The sequence below is a fragment of the Lissotriton vulgaris genome, chromosome 3_1 (genome assembly GCF_964263255.1).
Source record: "Lissotriton vulgaris chromosome 3_1, aLisVul1.2, whole genome shotgun sequence".
Taxonomy (NCBI): Eukaryota; Metazoa; Chordata; class Amphibia; order Caudata; family Salamandridae; genus Lissotriton; species Lissotriton vulgaris.
This window is the reverse complement of record NC_141689.1, coordinates 2,966,510-2,986,077: the sequence shown is the minus strand read 5'-3', so window position 1 is coordinate 2,986,077 and position 19,568 is coordinate 2,966,510. Positions and strand designations below refer to the sequence as shown.

Here is a 19,568-nt window from a genome sequence, read left to right as displayed (position 1 = left end):
GTGAGGGGTTCCTTAAAAACAAAGGAGGACTTCTTCTTTTACACTAGTGTCTCATCCCACCAATACTGGCTGTTTCAGCCTTATCTTTGGTGGTACTCCTTCGTATTGTTATATAGCTACCTGTCTAGGGGACTGGGAGTACCCTTCCATCCACAGCAGTGGATATAATCCCTTAACTCTCCTTCCTTGTTAAATATACAAGGTTGGGTTGGGCCTGGTCTCTTGGTTTGTTGTGTTGTAAACGAAGCTTCAGTTCATTTCACACTCTGGCTATTCTTTTACGTGTTTTCAATTGTGGCTGTGTGCATTGAGAAATATGCCGCCGAAAAAGTTAGTTACTCCTAATAACTCAATTGAGAACTATCTTGTACACGTTGTAGAAAGAATCAATAGTGACAGGAGAACATCCCTGGGAATAGACTCATCCACCCAATCCCCCCTTATTGATACTGAGTCAGATGATCCCTTTGGGCTTCAGATTAATAGTAGCTCAAATGGCGAAATACTCGATTCTCTTCCCGATACTATTATCATTCAGCCTAGTGGTACTGTTGCTGGAATTGAAGACCTTAGCGTTAATGAAGCTCTGATAGAGATACCCACTAGTAACGAGCCCTTAATCTCCCCTCCAGCTCCCATTTTAGTTCCGGGGAAACGGGAGGGTCTAAGGTCAGCCAAGAACAGAGTAGCAAACCTCCCGAGGAAACATTCAGAGGAAGAGGAGCCTGATCTGACTAACGAGGCTTATGTTACACTTTCAAACGCCCAATTTAATAAACTACTGGCTCTGATGGACACCAAAATTAAAGGTGTGGTTAAGCCTCTGGTCAGTAAAATAGATAAGTTAACCTCTGAGGTCAACCGACTAGAAGGTCTACTAGAAAAAACCTTGGGTGAGATAGGTAAACTCCCGGAAAATGTTTCCGCTAGGATCGAGGCGACTCTGAGCAAATCAGTCACTGTAGCTAACAGTGGATTTATCCCTACCCCTGTTTCAAACCCTCAAATGGCACCCAAGAGTAGTTTCCCTGGTGATGCTCCCAATGCCTCCATCCCAGTTCCTGTTGCTGATGACCCAATCACTGAAAAAGGGACTTTTGAGCTCGTAGTCAAAGCCTCCCCATTGGTACTTGTTGTCGCTAATGTTCCTCCCTTGGCCCAAGGTGAGTGTGAAACATCTTCCTTAATAAATAAATCTCTATCATGGTTGACCAACAACATGGTAATTTCTCCATGGGGAAAGCAGCAACTCTCTGAAGAGCTCGTAAATGCAAGAAGGGTTCAGTGGATTGGGGACAGGGTGAAAAAGTTTAAGGGGGAGTGTGTTGTCCTCCACTTTTCTGACCCAGGGGTTTTGCCTAACATCTTACCCAACATCTTACCACCACAACGGAGATCAACCTCAATTGTTCCATTGACTCTGGACTTCTTCTATCCAAGAAAGGGAAGTGGTCCAAATTCAAGTATCTTGAGAACCAAATGGAACATTGTGACTAAGAGGGGGAGGAAGGATGTTGCTTCAGTGGACTGGGGCTTGGGGCTGGAAAATTGTTTCTCTGCATTATCTAACTTGAATGCTTGTGATTGACTACCACCTATTTGTAACTCTATGCCTTCGATTGTCTGTGACGAAAGAATTATTGGTGTGGTCAGCAATTCAACTAAAGATTGTACTCAGGGGTATCCCTTTGATGATTTAGCAGGACCATCCAATGAAAATATTACTCAGGACACTGGGGGTAGGACGACACATGAGACTATTATAAACCCTTGTTCTCTTACGAAATCTAACTCAGGGAATCTTTTGTCTTGGAATGTGGCTGGACTATGTTCCAAGTTGGATTGTGCAGACTGGTTTGGATTTATTAATAAGTACGATCTTTGCATTTTCCAAGAGACTTGGGCGTGTGACCCTATCTTTGCCTTGGGGTATATAAATTTTCATGTTCCTGCTACTAAGGGCCCTAAAGGGCGGCCGATGGGGGGTCTTACTATATGGATCAGGCAGTCATTAAAAACTGTTGTAAAATGTGTGGAGCTTGACCAAAAAGATATTCAGCTCATCAGATTGACCAGCGATCTATCCATCTCCATAGATATTTACAATATTTATGTTAGAGGTGGAAACAAAGGTAAATCAGAGGTTCTTTTGAGTCTTTTTAATCTTCTTGAGACACATTCTGCAGGGAAAAACATTCTAATTGCAGGCGATTTAAATCGCACTTTTGAACCTCTCATCACTGGCGATTCTCCTCTCGGAGCAGAGGAAGATAAGCTTTGGGACATCCCCACATTAGATACTCCACCTATAACTCGCTGGACGGCTGACATTCTAGGCTTAAATGCAATGTGTCTGGAGCATGGGCTACGAGCCCTGAACGGTCGCACTAAATCAGATCGTGTCCCTGCTATGACTTTTAATAATGGGCGAAATAAAAGTCGCATTGACTATGTCATTTGTAGTATATCTATATGGTCATCTCTCAGTGACATGGTAGTAACAGCTAGGCCAGAAAGCGACCACGACCCTCTTTGCGTCTCACATAATTGGCGGACATTTAATGAAATAGCACCAACCCCTTGTTTTATTTTTATTTTAGGTATTTATAGAGCGCGTAGTCACCCTCGAGTATCCCAGCGCTAAAACCTCGGACTCCTAAGGAAAGGAGCAAAAAGAAGCTGATGATGAATCAGGGGAAAAGTAGGGTTTTGAGGGACTTCCTGAATCGTAGGAGGTTTGGTTCAGCTCTGAGATTCGGGGGGAGCGCGTTCCATTTTTTTGCTGTGTTGACTGAGAAGCGGCGGCCACCTATGCGGGCTTTCTTCACCCTGGGGACCATGATAAGGTTTCCATGTTCTGACCGAAGCGCTCTCGTCGGTCTGTATGGTGTGATCCAGTTGTTCAGAATTGGGGGGCCGGCGTTGTGCAGAACCTTATGGGCCAGGCAGAGGGCCTTAAAAGCGACTCTTTCCCTAACAGGGAGCCAATGTAGTTTCCTCAGAGCTGGTTTGGCTGATGTTCTGGCTGGGGTGTTCGTAAGTAGACGGGCTGCGGCATTCTGAGTCTTTTGCAGTGTTTGGAGAGTGGATTCCGGTGCTCCGAGGTAAATGGCATTGCTATAGTCCAGCCTAGATAAGATTAAGCCTTGGATCAGCAGAAGTCGGGACTGGAATGGTAGTAAGGGAAGCACCTTTCTGCATGATCTCAGTAGCCCATAGCAGATGCCGGCTGTTTTTCTTGCCTGTGTCCTGAAGGTGAGATCTGTCTCCAGCCATACTCCCAGACTCTTAACCTCTGTCTTGGGAGTAGGGGATTCACCCATACAGGCAGGCCAGAGAATGGAGGGGAGGCTCATGGTTTTGTGACCTAGGAGCAGGATCTCAGTTTTTGACCCGTTTGGTTTAAGGTCTGAGTCACTCATCCATTGATGGACGTTGGAGAGGCAATCTCGGAGATTGGAGTGCTCAACTTGTGCTCCCGACGATCATTCCATCTAATAATATGCGTAGGTTAAGGTGGTCAGGTGTCAAGAGGGATCAGCAGGTCCTCGAAAAAAATAGGAGAAGCGACAGACAAGGCCATTACGGCACTGGAGAGTGTAGTTGGGTCTACTCAGGGATATGAAGAAGTCACTAAAGTACACACGACTCTTTTTAACGAAGTCAAAAGTTTTTTCTTAAAACCTGTACATAATAAGAGGGCCTGCCCACATAAAGCAGCAAAGTGGTACAATCAAGATTGTAGGGCAGCAAGATTCAATCTAGGAGCTGCGATCAAAAGTAACAACTTGGGTGAGATTCGATCTGCCAGGAAGCACTATAAAAACTGCATTGCTAGGGCAAAAAGAGAATGGGACGAAGCCCACTGGCAGAAGCTGAAATGTGCAAGTGATCGCAAACACTCTAGACTATTTTGGCATATTGTCAAATGGGGTCACGATAGTTCTCCAGAAGCTCCCAATAATAATGTCTCATGATGCATGGGTTAAATTTTTCAGCGAGCAGTACTCTGCCAGGGACCAGTTTGTTAACAGCTCCTGCCCTACTTATCTGTTTGCAGACGATGACATCTTTGTTCTGGGTGAAGTACTTTCTGCCCTGAAATCTGTTCACAGTGGCCGAGCCCCGGGTATTGACGGAGTCCCTGCGGATGTCTTTTTAAATGACACCGACAGGTGGAGTAAATACATCTGCCTTTTACTAAATCACATTGCTAGGGGCGCTGAAATTCCGGCATCCTGGCGGGGTGCTGTTATTATCCCAGTATATAAAAAGGGAGACCGTGCCCAACCTTGCAATTACCGCCCAATCAGCTTAATTGACACGGTTCAAAAGGTTGTAGGGCGTGTAATTATTAACAACTTGCTTGATTGGGCAGAGGAGCAGAATGTTTTATCTCCTTTTCAGGCCGGGTTTCGCAGAGCAACCAGCACTGTGGACCAGGTCTTCCGTTTTCAATTGATACAGTGGAGGACCGTGGTACTGGGTGGATGCAGTCTTTACGCAGCATTTGTTGCCTACGGGCTGCATTCGACCTGGTGCCGAGGGCAAAATTGTGGGAGGTGCTGGCAGCTCTGGGGGTCCCAATGACCATTCTGACCTTGATCATGAGACTCCATGAGGGCACTTATGCTAAAATTCAATGGGGTGGATACGGCAACGACACTGTCGATTTCCCTGTTGAGCGTGGGGTTCGACAGGGCTGTTCAATGGCACCAACATTGTTTACACTTTTTATTAATGGAATTGTTTCCCGCATGCAATCCCAGCCTGTGGATGCTCCCTCCCTTGCAGGTGTAAAAGTTCCTATTTTAATGTTCGCAGATGACACCTTAATTTTATCGGAATCCCCTAGCGGTCTGCAAAAGGCACTGGTAATTTTTGACAAGTTTTGTAGTGACCACGGCTTGGAGGTAAACGCAGCTAAAACAAAACTCATGGTTTTTAATCCTTGTAGAAATTTTAAATCTAAAATATCCATGAGTGGCCGTTGCCTCGAAGTAGTACATTCTTTTATGTACCTGGGGATTCACATTTCTAATGATAATAGATGGAACCAACATTTAAACATTGCAGTGTTAAGACACAAACAATTGGCTGGTACCATCATTAAGGAGCATAGTAAATCATTGACCAAACCAATTAAACCTCCCTTGATCATATATGAGGCAAAGGCAATAGGGTCAGCATTGTATGGGGCAGAGATGTGGGGGCAAGAAAACCTTCAGGAGTTACAGACATCAGAGAATAACTTCCTTCGGAAACTAACAGGCACCCCACAGAGCAGCCCCCTTTTGCCTCTCAGGTATGACCTTGGTAGGAAAGAAATCTCGGCAATGTGCAAACTTCGTCCGATATTATATTGGCGTAGAATCTGGACCACCCCTGAGTTGTCACATTATGCAGCAGGGTTTGCTGATGTCATCAAAGCAGACCGATTTCATAAAATCAGATGGTTCAGATCATTAAAATCAGCATTATGTGAACTAGGGTTAAACGAACTGTGGTCCGATCCAACCGGGTCATCCTTTCCATCTAAGTTATTTATAAAAAATCTTTTCTGGGAACAGGTAGAAAACAGGAGTCTGCTTAGCAATAATAATGGGTCTATGACGACTGCTTTCCTTGAAGCTAAGCTGTTTCCTACGTACGAAATGTATTGGGATTTCATAACGAAACCCATGGATAGGAAGCTGCTTTTCCAAATGAGGGCTGGCTCTCTACCTCTACGTAACTTAACATCAAAATGGAGAGATGGAGGTCCAGCTACCTGCCCAGTATGTGGGGAAGGAAAGGAAACGTTGGGTCACTTTTTGTTCTCTTGTTATGCATATTCCGCTCCCAGACGTGTTTGGTTGGCTCCTATGTGTAGAAACCTGGGTACTAAAAGCAGTATTGTAGCTCTACGCATTGTAAAATCTACCTCCTTAAACTGGATTATAATAGCGACTGCAAAGTATTTGGGGTGGGCGTGGGTAATTAGGCAGAGATTGCTAGTAGGGTAACTACTCTCTGCTTAGTTGACCAGAGACTGCTAGATTATCTATTCTCTGTCCCCATGCGAGGTGTCTTATCTGATGAATAATTTTAAAAATCATATTGATTTTTAGCAGTGATATTGGATTGCTTTTTTTAATCTGTTTTTTATGAACTTTGCACCTTGGATTGTATAAAATAGGATGAAATGTATTTCTAATTGTCTTTTTAATGTGCAATGTGCTTAAGTCATATTCGATCTTGTAATTTAATTGTATTTTATTATGTGTTTGTTTGTCTGCTTTTATGAGTAATACTCGAATAAAGCACTATTGAATTGAATTGAGAAAGTCCCAACATGCACTAAATGTTCCCATTTTTTGCGCACTTTATCTATTTCCGCTAGAGGTATATTCTTCTCTTGTAACACTGGGATTACGATTCCTTTTGTTTTCTGGTAATATTGCACCCTTGTGCCTTTTTGTGTAGCTATTCGTACCCTTGACATTATGTGTAACGGTCTTCCATGTATTCCTATTGCCACTGACCTGATCCCTACTTTCCATCTCCCTTGGCCAAACATGATGCCCCCGCATGATATCCACACCTGTTATAATCACCTTGGACCTTTCTTTGCCCACAACTCCAGAAAAAAACGCCCCTTTACACAGACACACAGGCAACCAACCACAGCCTATTCTACAACTCTGGTACGACTTGTAACAGCGTGTCAACAATAGTGCATAGAAAGTAGTCCCATTGTGAGCAACCCCCTAATAAAGACCTCATGAACTTTGTTTGTATGCACTTTACTCTTTCCAGCACTAGAATGTAGGCTAGAGCCCTTCGTTCAAACATTTTCAGATTGTTAGTCACATTGCATTGAGTCTACCGCGAGCATACCATTTGCCTGCACCACCATTCTGCTTGTCTGCTGATTCTCCTTCTGAAGGTTCAAATTGGTAGATATTTGGAATACAGGCTCTGTTCACTGTGGCCTTTCCGAATTTCGCCACCACTTTCCCCAATATCCTTGTCAAAAACATTTGATAATGGACAATCCCACAGCTACTTCGGTCTCAATTTATACCAGCCTATTAGTATGATTGCACTTTCCCTGGCTTCAAGAACAAAGGGAAACTCCCTACTTTTCTGGAGTGCCTGTCAACTATTCCCCCTTGTAATTTGACCACCCAGGACACTACTCCCAGGCTAGTTGTCTGCCAGATAAGGAGCTATCCCACTTATTAGTGGCAATCCACCATCCAGTAACCGCTACAGAGTGATCTGTTTAGTAGCACACGGCACTCCTTGTCTTCCAGGCCAGCCCTCTGTGAGAGGCTGAGCTGAGCACACAACCCAGGCTGAGGGGCTCTGTGTGTACATGCTGATGACAGGACCGTCGCAGGTGCAGGCAATAAATCAGAAATGTGTAATTATGATGATGAATCAATCATCATCATGATTACATTTCTTGATTTGGTGCGCATGGTGCGGGCGGCCAGGCCGCGATTTAAAGTAGGAGAACTGAACTAAGCTAATGCAGCAGGCTGGCTGGTTGCTTTGTTCGTTCTCCTATTTTAATCACGGCCTTGGCATGGGTTGGATTAATATTAGTGATCAGCAATTGCTGTAACTTTGAGCATGGAAACTGTAGGCTGCACCAAGCTATTTTTGCTCTTAGTTTGAGAAACTATTCAGTGAGATGCAGACACACTTTATTGTTGTAAATCACTGGCAGAGCCAGAAAGGCCATCATTGTAGTACAACTGTACACAGCGGTGCATCCTGCAAACCTGACCCCATGGAGTCCATTAAAATTGCCATAGCATGTGCCTTTGTGATAACTCCTAACAGTGAAATCTACATATTTTTGACTAAAAATCCAGTTGTGTTTAAACCTTGGAGGTAATCGTATGATCACGCATTTGTTTGTACTTTGAGGAGCAAAGGAAAGTGAGGCTGACAAACGTAATGTCAAAAAAACTGTCTCTTCCTTTGGATCTGCTGCAGTTTACAACAAGTTTAGAATTGCTGACTCAGAGGCGTCCAAGTTTGGTCCAGGAAGGCTGGATCCTTGGCTGGTGTTGGGATAAGAACAGACTGTGTAATGTGTTCCATTTCACTTTGTGGATGTGTATTTATCTCATGTCCATAACCTTAAAACGTCTGTATGACTATGGACTTTTTGGTTTAAGTGTTGCCTGCTGTCAATATTGGGCCGTACAGGTAGCACAGTCGTGCTCTGTCTGGCATGCATGTTGCCCTTTTGGTGGCCGAAGCAGAGCCAGTCGTGGGTTTAGAGAAGAAAGGTAGAAGAATAGACAAATGCGTACAGAAAAGGGAACAGTGTGATCTCCCTCTCTCTGTCCATCTTTCCCCCTCTCTCTCTGTATGCCTCTCTTTCTTTATCCCTCTCTCGCTCTCTCTCTCTCGCTTTCCATCTTTCCCCCTCTCTCTCTGTATGCCTCTTTCTTTATCCCTCTCTCTCCATCTTTCCCCCTCTCTCTCTGTATGCCTCTTTCTTTATCCCCCTCTCCCTCTCCATCTTTCCCCCTCTCTCTCTGTATGCCTCTCCCTCTCCCTCTCTCTCTCTCTACATCCATCTTTCCCCCTCTCTCTGTATATGCCTCTCTTTCTTTATCCCTCTCTTTCTCTCTCGTGCCCCCTCTCTTTCGCCCTCCTTCTCCCTTCCACTCTTTATCTCGCCCCCTCTCACTCCCCTCTCTATTCCTTTATCTTTCGGTCTCACTCCCTCACGCGCTCTTTTTATCCCTCTCAATCTCTCTATACCTATCCCCCTCTCACTCTCTCTCCCCTCTCTCTCTCCCTCTATCCCCCTCCCTCTATCCCCCTCTCTCCCAATATCTCTCAGTTCCTCCTCACTCTCCCTTTTTCTCTATCCCTCCCTCTCTTTTCTATCCCTGTATTTCTCTCCCCCTCTCTCCCCTCCCTCCCCTCTCTATCTATTCTCTCCTCTCTCGCCCCCTCTCTCCCTTTCTCGCTCCCTCTCTCGCTCCCTCTCTCTTGCTCCCTCACGCGCTCTCTATTTATCCCTCTCACTCTCTCTATACCTATCCCTCTCTCGCTCTTTCCCCCCCTCCCCCTTCTGTCCCTCTGTATCCCCATATCTCTCTTGGTTCCTCTCACTCCCTATCCCTTTCTCTCTATCATTTTCTCTCTCTCCCTCTCTATCCCTCCCTCTCTCTTTTCTATCCCTGTATTTCTCACCCTTCTCTCTCCCCTCTCTCGATCGCTATTCTCTCCTCTCTTACTCTCTCTCCCACTTTCTTTCGCCCCTCTCTCTTCATCACTCTCCCCATCTTTGTCATTCCTCTCCTTCTTCTCTCTCTTTTTCTTCCTCTACTTCTCCCTTTCTCTTCTTCTGTCTCCCTCTGTCTCTCTCCCCCTTCCTTCCCCCCCTCTCTCTCCTCCCCACATAAAAACATAGCCAGACCTATTCCTGCAGTCAGTACTTGTTCATGCTCCCAGCGTTTCAATACAATATGTTTTGTCAATGAATGTATTATGCAGATGTCTTCATTTGTTTTTCATGAGTGTTCCGACCTCTTGGCGGATCCGGGGTTACTGGGTGGGGTCTGGCTAGCTCGCTGTGTGCCGGATGGGGGCTGGTCTGGCAAAATTTGCCAGGGCTGCGTTCAGTTCGCAGTCCAGCCCTGGGTGAAACTGTCCCTCATATTCTAGAATGAAGATTAATCTGCTGGTAGTTGCCTATATACTATTTCCTTGATGCCATTGTTTCTTGACACAATACGACCATTTCCTTATGTCCTACGATAACATATGATTTCTGACTGCTTTGACTATGACCAGCTTTCCGGCAAACGTTTGCCGGAAAGCTGGTGAGAAGACCAACACATCTGCTTCGTATTAGGACCTCCACTTAATATCTGAGGACTTATTCCATGTTTAAGTGTGGATACTGAAGAGCAATTTAAAGTGTCTATTCTAATCGGATGAAGAGTAACGGTTATATAGACTATAAGAAGAATTCAGTACAGTAAACCACTGGTAAGAAAATCCTGAAGAAGGCATTTGCCGAAACGAGTTGGTGATATACAAATCATTACCAGTGATGACATATATGGCTTGAATATCTTCATGGTGACTTGTGGAACAACTCTACAGATTATGAGTAATGCAATGTACTGTCTGCATAATTATATAGGAGTCAGTAGAATTGTACCAAAATAAGAATATCTATATCCTTCAGGAAATCAGCACTGAGCCCGGTGCACAAAACGTTTCCAATGAGATACAACATTAGTATTCATGCAAATTGAACATTGAAGAACAAGGAGGGCACAAGACGAAAATTAAATATTAGTAAGTGGGTTCTTATAAAGATATGGTATACAGGGAATGTGTATTCTCTGCCTGCCTTCTCAGTTTTAGGTTTGTTCTTCTTTCTGGTGTCCTTTTCATGCTCTCTTCCAGCTTTTGTGTAGAGTGATGCTACTCACTGCAGAGTTCCACAACAAAACCACTTGGCTATCAACGGCCACAGTGATCTGGAAAGATGACAAAAGGCTGGTCTCACCTAAAGGATCCTTCGCACGCTGAACAGTAACGTGTCCTGCTCTGCCTCAACGCCCATCTACTAGAAGTCAGTGCTAGAAAGACCCAGAAGCAGCCTCTCCAAGCAAAATAACCTAATCATATTTCTAAAGGGAGTCCTGTCTCCTCTTTCCCTACTTCATTGTTCAGGTCTCCTCCCTGAAAAATGTCAGCAACACGTCCACTGTTTGGAAAAACAACCTCCACTCCCCCATGCATGTATGAGTAGACCAAGAGCTTTCAAAATGGAGCCCACGGGGCTGTCAGTCTGGGTCACGTTAACATACAATGCATGCGCCACACAGGTTATGCACATAAATAAATCATATGAAGTGGTACGTTAGTGATAGGACCTTGGTTAGTGCATTGAAGCTGAACTTTATACATGTTGGCCAGTACGTCTCTGCTCCAGTGAGATGGAAAAAAGGTCTAGTCACAATTTCTGATCATCAAAACTCTGTTTGTTGCTACCAACACTACGTGCTAAACCCCGGACTGGGACAGTACTCCACTGTCTAACCAAAGAGGGCACTCGTGATGCGCCCTTCCAAGTCCAGAACAGGAACTCACTAATGTCAAGGGACAAGCCTTTCCGAGCAACAAGGGAACCTAAAGAATGACATTATATAGATAAACAAGTCCATAGCATAAATAAGTAGAAATATAGAATGGAGCGATGGGTGGCCCTGACTGCTAGTGATAGGGCTGGAAATAAAGTGATTACTGGCTGCAAGCAGTGTTGGTGGAGTGGCGTGACGTCGCCAGGTTTGCGGCTGTGATTTGTGTAAACTAGGCGCTCACCAGTTATTGAGTATAGGGGGCGAAGGGCTGATTGTGAGTGGTGTCAAGATAGATGAGTGATTGTAAAGATTAGTGAGTTGGTAAAGGGAGGTGAACTTGATACTCTGAGGACTTGGCTGATATGAGGATGAGTTTGATGGGTTGGTAGAGGACAAAAGGTGAGTTGGGCAGATTGCCAAGTGAGAGAACAAGGGTTGTGTGAATATATCCGTGCTTGTAAGTACTGCATTTAGCTTACTCACAAAGTAGTTTTAGGAAAGAAATGAGCCAGAGTAATCAATGAGCAGTTTTCCAAGCTTGCCCTCATGGTCTAGCGCAGGTTTGCAGGCGCTTGGTCTCCGGACATTCCTCTATCTGTGGAGATGGGTGCATATTTATGTCTAAAGAGAAGATGCCAGGAGTAGTGGCCATAAGGTGACCAATGTTTTTCACTGAAAAATCTTGGTACCTTGTATCTAGTTTAGGCCTTTTTTGGTCTCGTTTGTGAAAGGTCTCTGCTTCTCCAATTAGAGCGATAATCTCATAGCTATTTTCTTTACACAAAATGCCTGATTATGGACTCCTTCTTGGTATCAAATCTTTGAGGCTAATACGTGGCATGTTATCATCCAGGCCAACATACTATCCAGGCTGGATTACACTCGTGCTCTGTACTTACGAGTTTAACAGAGCAGAAACATAGCGCCTCCACAGAATACAGAATGCGGCTGTATGACTACTGTTTGGGCTCCCCAGGACCTGTCACACTTTGTAGTTCATTAATAGACTTCATCGGCTCCCAGTGGAGAAGCGTCTTTTTAAAGCACTGTGCACTGCCCACCGTATTCTTCACTCTCAATCCCCTGAAATCCTAGCAGACCTCCTCATACCTTATTCGCCCACTCGTCTCCTGAGCTCTGTCAACCAGCATTAGGCGACCATCTCGTGGGTTAAGAGAGCCAGAGCCGGGGGACGCTCTTTCCGATGCTTTAACTCCCAAACTCTGGAACTCCCTTCTGGTTAACATCAGAAGCATTCAATATCATGCTGCTTTCCGCAAGGCGATTAAAACTCCTCTGTTCTCTAAATAATTGGTTGGGACGTTCCTCTGCCCTGTCATCTATCTTCTGTCTGAGCTTGGCACTGGGACACCCTTTGGCGGGGGCAGCCATGCGCTCTACAAATATTATTACATAATACTATTCATCCACAAGGCTACCATATCTGTTGCACCGGGGAGATGTTGGGTGTCTACCCAAAGTCACACATGTCCTCTCGTTATATACGGACTTCTTACTGTGCATGATCACAGAGGATTTACTGAAGTTTTCTTGAGGAGCTCCATAGATATGGGGCACACTCTGGTATCCACATGAACGCAGCCACATCTGTTCTCTTTCCAATGAGACAGAGGGATGCTTGGTTGATTATTTCTGCATTGATTAAGGGATTTCCTGTGAAGCATACTATATTAAGTATTTTGGGATCAAGGTATACAGAGACTAATAAAACATACTTCAGAGTAATATTGGACAGGTGACTACAAAAGCCTCAGTAGGTTTCTGGAGTCTACCACCACTGTCAGGGATTGGGTGTAATTGCCCATGCTTCTTAATTTATTTGGAAACATTCCCATGCAGCTCAATCTGAACTTTTTTCAAGAACTCTCTTCTCACAAAGTTATTGAGGGGGTGGTGGGGGAGGGGGGGGGGGCAAACTGGAGAACTTCACACTAGATACTTTATACCTTCCCTCGGATTGAGGGGGGCTGGGGTTGTCTGGCTTTGAATCCTATCTGGCTGCTTAACTCCTGTTTGTCAGGATGGTTTAGCCTGGAGGTGTCATTTGAGTTTGCATACCAGCAGGGTGAATTGACCCGTCTAGATGTGAATATGTTATCAACAAGAGGTGCAAAGCCCAAGTTACCTTCATCCTGTTACAAGCAGCACAAAATTATTGGCACCGTAAATGTACCTGAGATCTCCCTATGGACTTTCCCACTCATTTGGCTAGAAGGGAGAACAAGTGTCTGGTGTTGAGCGGGGATATCTCCAGGAAAGCTATAGTATTCCATTCACCTTATGCCCTTTGAGGATAGGACACAAGTGTATGGCCTGCCTGTTGGGTTATTGCCGACTCATGCGGTGTTACCCACGGCCATCACTCTCACGCGGGGTGACATCAGGACATAGCTACTAGCGGGTGCAATAATGCAGCATGGTCCAGGTGATGAACTGTCCGGCACTTCATTACACTGGCTTACGGAGCTATAAGGGCCACTAGACCCACGACTTTGACTTCCCTCTGGGCTAAATGGGAGGAAGATTTGTCTGAAGAACTTACTAATTCAGATTGGAACTGGGACTTACATCAGGTGATGTACATTTTGATAATGGCCCACTACAAGTTTCTACAATTTAAGTACATAAAGCACACTTATAACCAGTTCACATGGTCTGAGATAACCCTTGTGTGTCTTATATGCCGCAATGAGGGGGTTGTGTTTGGCTGTATGGTTCGGTCATGTAGGGCTTTAAAGCGATGGTGGCAAAAGGTCACTAGCTGCCTAATAGAGTGGTCAGGAAGGGGGTGTTTATCCCCCCCCCCTTAAACCTGCTTGCCGGAGCTCCTGACTAGGGCCAAGGTTTACTAATCCAGCATCAAATTTATAGATATGGGCCTTGGAAAATGACAAACAACCATGAACTGGAGATCGCTAGCTTCCCTAATTTTGAGAGATGGGCAATAGACCTATATACATTTTCCAGGGCTGAATTGGATGTGAATTCACACCTGATGGGAGGTATGCGCAGGCCTAAAGTGACTCTTAATTGGGAACCGATCCTGAGGCTGTAAGACCCAAGCCTGACAACAAACCGCTTTAGAGGAAGAGCTAAATGGCTACTTTTATTAATGATTGGTATCTTTGTAATATGTACAGTTTATCAGATTAATTGTACACAACCTAACACCCTGTAATATGTGTACGCATATATATATATTACCTACTGGCGATAGCCAGTAGGTATATATAGTTAGGATTTTTTCTCTATGGAACTTTTGAAAATTCTATGCCTAATAACTTTGGCGTTTGTGGACGGAATTGGCTGAAATTTTCAGGAAAATGGCACATTTTGTTTCTGAGCAGCTCCTGGAAATTGGGGGGGGGGGGGGGGGGGTTGTCAAGGGGGGGCCGAGAAAAAAGGGGGGTCCCAAAACGCGTTTTTCCCATGTTAATTTCCATAGGGCGGTTGGCCTCACTTTTAGCCCGAACGGCTGAATGGATTTCCACGAAACTTGGCAAAATTGTAGGGACTGTTAGCCCGATGTGCCTTTGCTAGGTCTCAATATATGTGCTTCAGTGGATTTTGAGAAATTAACGTTTAAAACAAGATATATATCTGTAACAGCGCTCCGGGTAGCGCTCCGGTTCGCGAACTTTTCGCGTATCGGAACTTTGCGAAGCGAAGCTGATTGGCTCTCCGGTGTCTGTCAACATTCTAAACAGTCCGGAGCGGCCGCCATCTTGTCTCTCGGTAGGATCGAGAGACAAGAGGAGGCCAAAACAAAGGGGGAAATGAAGGAAAGGGGGCAAGGTAGACTCCTTCTGACCCCCTAGGATTGATGAGGGGGATATTATAGAGCCACGCGGGGCCCAAAAAAAAAAATCCGATTTTTTCGCCGTAGAGACGCGTCTTGGTACGCGAACCGGGCAGCTAACCGGGAAGCTAACCGGCAGTGTAACCGGAGTCTGAGGAGTAGCTGATTGGCTGTCAACATTGTAAACAGTCCGGAGCGGCCGCCATCTTGTCTCTCGGTAGGATCGAGAGACAAGAGGAGACCAAAACAAAGGGGGAAATGAAGGAAAGAGGGCAAGGTAGACCCCTTCTGACCCCATAGGATTGATGAGGGGGATATTATAAAGCCACGCGGGGCCAAAAAAAAAATCAGATTTTTTCGCCGTAGAGACGCGTCTTGGTACGCGAACCGGGCAGCTAACCGGGAAGCTAACCGGCAGTGTAACGGGAGTCTGAGGAGTAGCTGATTGGCTGTCAACATTGTAAACAATCCGGAGCGGCCGCCATCTTGTCTCTCGGTAGGATCGAGAGACAAGAGGTGGAAAAAAAAAGGTGTAAATGAATGAAAGGGGTAAGGCAGACCCCTCCTGAACCCCTAGGATTGATGAGGGGGCTATTAAAGTTCCCTGCGGGGCAAAAGAAAAAAAAATTGCGATAACCTTCGATACACTCAGTGTAAATAGGCACTCACAGACTGTCACACATCCATGGAGTTACTCACACACCTAGTCAGTCATGCAAAGAATCAATCACATCTCCATTTCCTCAACTATACAGTTAAACACACCTTACTTATTCAAACATATAGTAACACATATTTACTCTCTTATACAATCCTTGATACAAGTTCACAATGATTCATACAGCCACTCACACATTCACTGGCTCTTATGTTCAGTTATTTATATATGTCAACTCTCACATGGAGTGTGTTTTACATATGTACTTACTTTGACATGTAGCACTGAGATATCCATTCACTCACCAATATACTCATGCACACAGTCATCCTACCATACAGCTGTTTCTACATGCACTTTTGAACCCATACACCTAGGGAATCAACTGCTCACACATCTATGCACAGAGTTATACACCTCCCAGCCACCCACACACATACTCAGTCTCCCATACAAATACTTGGGCAACCATTCAATAACCCATATAGTTACTGATATAGCTACTGATTTAAACATGCAGCAGTTTACAGAACAACATAAATAATGATTGCCAAATTAAGACACTTTAATCACTAACCCATACACTCAGTGAGACACATTTAATCATTCTCTCATACAGTCAGTCATGCACCTACTAAATCCTTCATCCAGACACTTATACATCCACTCATTCTTCAATATGTAAGACATATTTTAACTTTACAGAAACATACAGTCACTGGGTGTTGTCATCAGTGATGTCATCAGTGATGTCATCGACCATGTCATGAATGATGTAATATGTGACATCATTAGCAGTGCATTGCGGGTCCGCGATATATAGTTAGTGCAACTAACTATATATGGAATTTCAATGGTTTTGTGCAAATAAAATAAGGTTTTTTAAATGCTAATCCCTAACTATATATGGTCTATAACCTATGGTTTTTTCAGTGAATATATATGTATATATATATATACATACATATATATATATATATAATCATGTAACAGCATACTGATATTGATGGATGGGTAGTTTCTAAGTTTTATGTTTTCTGTACTATATAGTTGTGTTTGGAAACGACAAAACGCAACTAGTAAAAAAATCTATAATCCACATGGCTGTGTTCTAAATCCAGATCTTATTTTCTGTTTGCTTTACAGATGCTGGGCATATGAATACACATGAAACACAGAGTAGTAAAACTCTTACGGACAAAATGAAAATGGATACATCGGCACCAGAAGAAAATAAAGCATTGGTTCTGCAGAAAGACACCTGGAAAGCAACAAACAAGGAAAAAAAGGGCTACATCAGCAGTAAAAGAAATACTGCATCAGTCCTCTGAATATGAGCGAACCAAAGGCAAATTAAACTCCAACAGTGAACAGACATCCCACGCAGAACCGGAGCAAAATGATCGTTTGTCATGTGAAAAAATTCTAGAGTCGAACCATAAGCTTTTTTCTCATAAGCAAACTAAGCAGAAACCAAACTCAGAAAAACAAACAGTAAATAAGAAAATGTTTGAATGTACGGAATGTGGGAAAACATTCCGAAATACGTCTGTCTTCAGTAGGCACAAAAGGATCCATTCAGCCATGACTTCATCAGCATCCAGAGGTAAAGATGCTATAAGTGAACATCAACAGGAGGATAAAGCTAAAAAACGAAAATATGTGCGTGAGTGCAGTGAATGTGGAAAGACTTTCTCTTCTCCATCACACTTTCTCACACACCAGAGGACGCATACAGGAGAGAAACCTTATGCATGTGACGAGTGTGGGAGAAGCTTCAATAGGAGAGATGGCCTGAGAAGTCACCGAAGAACCCATACGGGAGAGAAAAGAGAGAAACCCCACACATGTAGTGAATGTGGGAAGAGTTTCTATCCTTTATCACATCTTCTGATACACCAGAGGATTCACACAGGAGAGAAACCTTTTTCATGTGATATATGTGGAAAACGGTTCAGCCAGTCATCACATCTGCCGATACACAGACGAACACATACTGGGGAGAAGCCATATGTTTGTAGTGTATGTGGGAAGAAGTTTATAGGTGCCTCACATTTAAAAATACATAGTGTCATTCACACAGGAGAGAAGCGCCATAAATGTGAAGAATGTGGGAAGGGCTTTCGTGATACATCATGCTTGAAACTTCACAAGCGAGTTCACACAGGGGAGAAACCCTATAAATGCAGTGAGTGTGAGAGGTGTTTCAGCCACCCTAATGATCTGACCACCCATAAGCGAACACACACCGGAGAGAAACCGTACACATGTAGTGAGTGTGGAAAGAGTTTTGCACGGCTTGATGGCTTGAGTTCTCATGAACGAACACATACAGGGGAAAAACCATACTTGTGCACAGATTGTGGAAAGAGTTACAGCCACCCTGGTGTTTTGGCAAATCACAAGAGGATACATTCAGGAGTAAAGTCCTATAAATGCAGCAAATGTGGAGAAAGCTTTTTCAACTCGCCTGGACTCTGGAAGCACCAGAGAACTCACACAGGAAAGAAGCAGAACCAAGAGAGACCATTTGGTTGCAGTGAATGTACAAAGAGCTTCAAAAGAAAATCACATTTGGAATCGCACAAATTTTCACACTCAGATGAGAAACCTTATCCGTGTAGTGAATGTGATAAATCATTTAGACAACCCTCAAATTTGAAAGCACATCAGAAGATACACATTGGAGTAAAACCATGTCCATGTACCAAATGCGGGAAACTTTTTGCCAATAAATTTACCCTTAAAACTCATGAGCAATTGCACACGGGTGTAAAGCCATATGCCTGCAATGAATGTGGAAAAGCATTCAGCCAGTCCGGGAACTTAGCTGTGCATCAGATGATACACTTAGGAGAAACCCCATATTCATGTAGTGAATGTGGGAAAGGTTTCCGGTGTCTGAAAGATCTAAAATCGCACCAGCGAACACACACACAAGAAAAGCCATATACTTGTACTAAGTGTGGTCAGAATTTTAGACATCCACAGCACTTAACGAGACACCATCGACTCCATGCTGGCATTAAACCCTACACATGTAAAAAATGTGGGAAGAGTTTTACTGACTCAGGAACTCTGGTCATTCACAACCGACTTCACACTGGAGAAAGACCGTATCCATGCTGTGAATGTGGCAAGGGGTTCACTACGTCAAGTGCTCTGAGAGCACATCAAACATTACATACAGGCGAGAAACCGTATTCGTGTAGTAAGTGTGACAAGAGCTTCAGACATTCACATCAGTTGACTATCCATCGGCGAATACATACTGGAGAGAAACCCTATGCATGCAATACATGTGGGAAGAGATTCGCTGATCGTGGATCATTGCATAAACACAAACAAATTCACACTGGGGAGAAGCCCTTAGCATGCAGCGAGTGTGGGAAGAGATTTGCGGACTCTCGATCTCTAGTCAAGCATCAGAGAATACACACAGGAGAGAAGCCTTATGCGTGCAGTGAATGTGGGAAAAGATTTGCTGATACTCGGTCTTTAAACAGACACCAATCCACTCATTCTGAAGTTACAAAATCCACATCGATACAACAATGAAATCATGATAAACGCATTCAGCCAAACTACAAAATGTTTAGTAGTTGGATTCTGATTGCTTGGTGGTTTGGGAATGTTGCCTTTTTTGAACAAGGAATTTCATTTATTTATTTATTTATTTATTTATTTGCTTGTAAAGCGCCTGAGTCAATTCCCGGAGGGATATCTCTGCGCTGTTGCCAGCAGTTTTAGGGCAGCTTACTACAGAGGTGAACGCTGAAGGGGGGATAGGTATTATGGCCTGGTGAAGAGGTAAGTTTTCAGTTTTTTTCTGAACAGCATTAAATTGCTAATCTGTTTCAGTTCAGTGGGCAGGGAGTTCCAAAGTATGGGTCCTTTGTAGGACAGGGCTCGGCCTCCCTGTCTTGCTCTTCTTATTTTTGGAACTTGTAGCAGCAGATGGTTACTAGAGCGGAGT

At 44.1% G+C, this 19,568-nt stretch overlaps 1 protein-coding gene across 2 annotated transcripts in view; it reads left to right on the top strand.

Annotated features, from left to right (window-relative positions):
* LOC147725798 (uncharacterized) overlaps positions 1 to 19,248 on the top strand; it is a 91,954-nt gene extending 72,706 nt beyond the window's left edge. For both annotated transcript variants that reach the window (XM_086959946.1, XM_086959947.1), the window contains exon 3: positions 16,739 to 19,248. In XM_086959946.1, the coding sequence (XP_086816072.1) occupies positions 17,099 to 19,150 (2,052 nt within the window). In that variant the 5' untranslated portion in view covers positions 16,739 to 17,098 and the 3' untranslated portion in view covers positions 19,151 to 19,248. The remainder of the gene's footprint in view (positions 1 to 16,738) is intronic.
* The last annotated feature ends 320 nt before the right edge of the window (positions 19,249 to 19,568 follow it).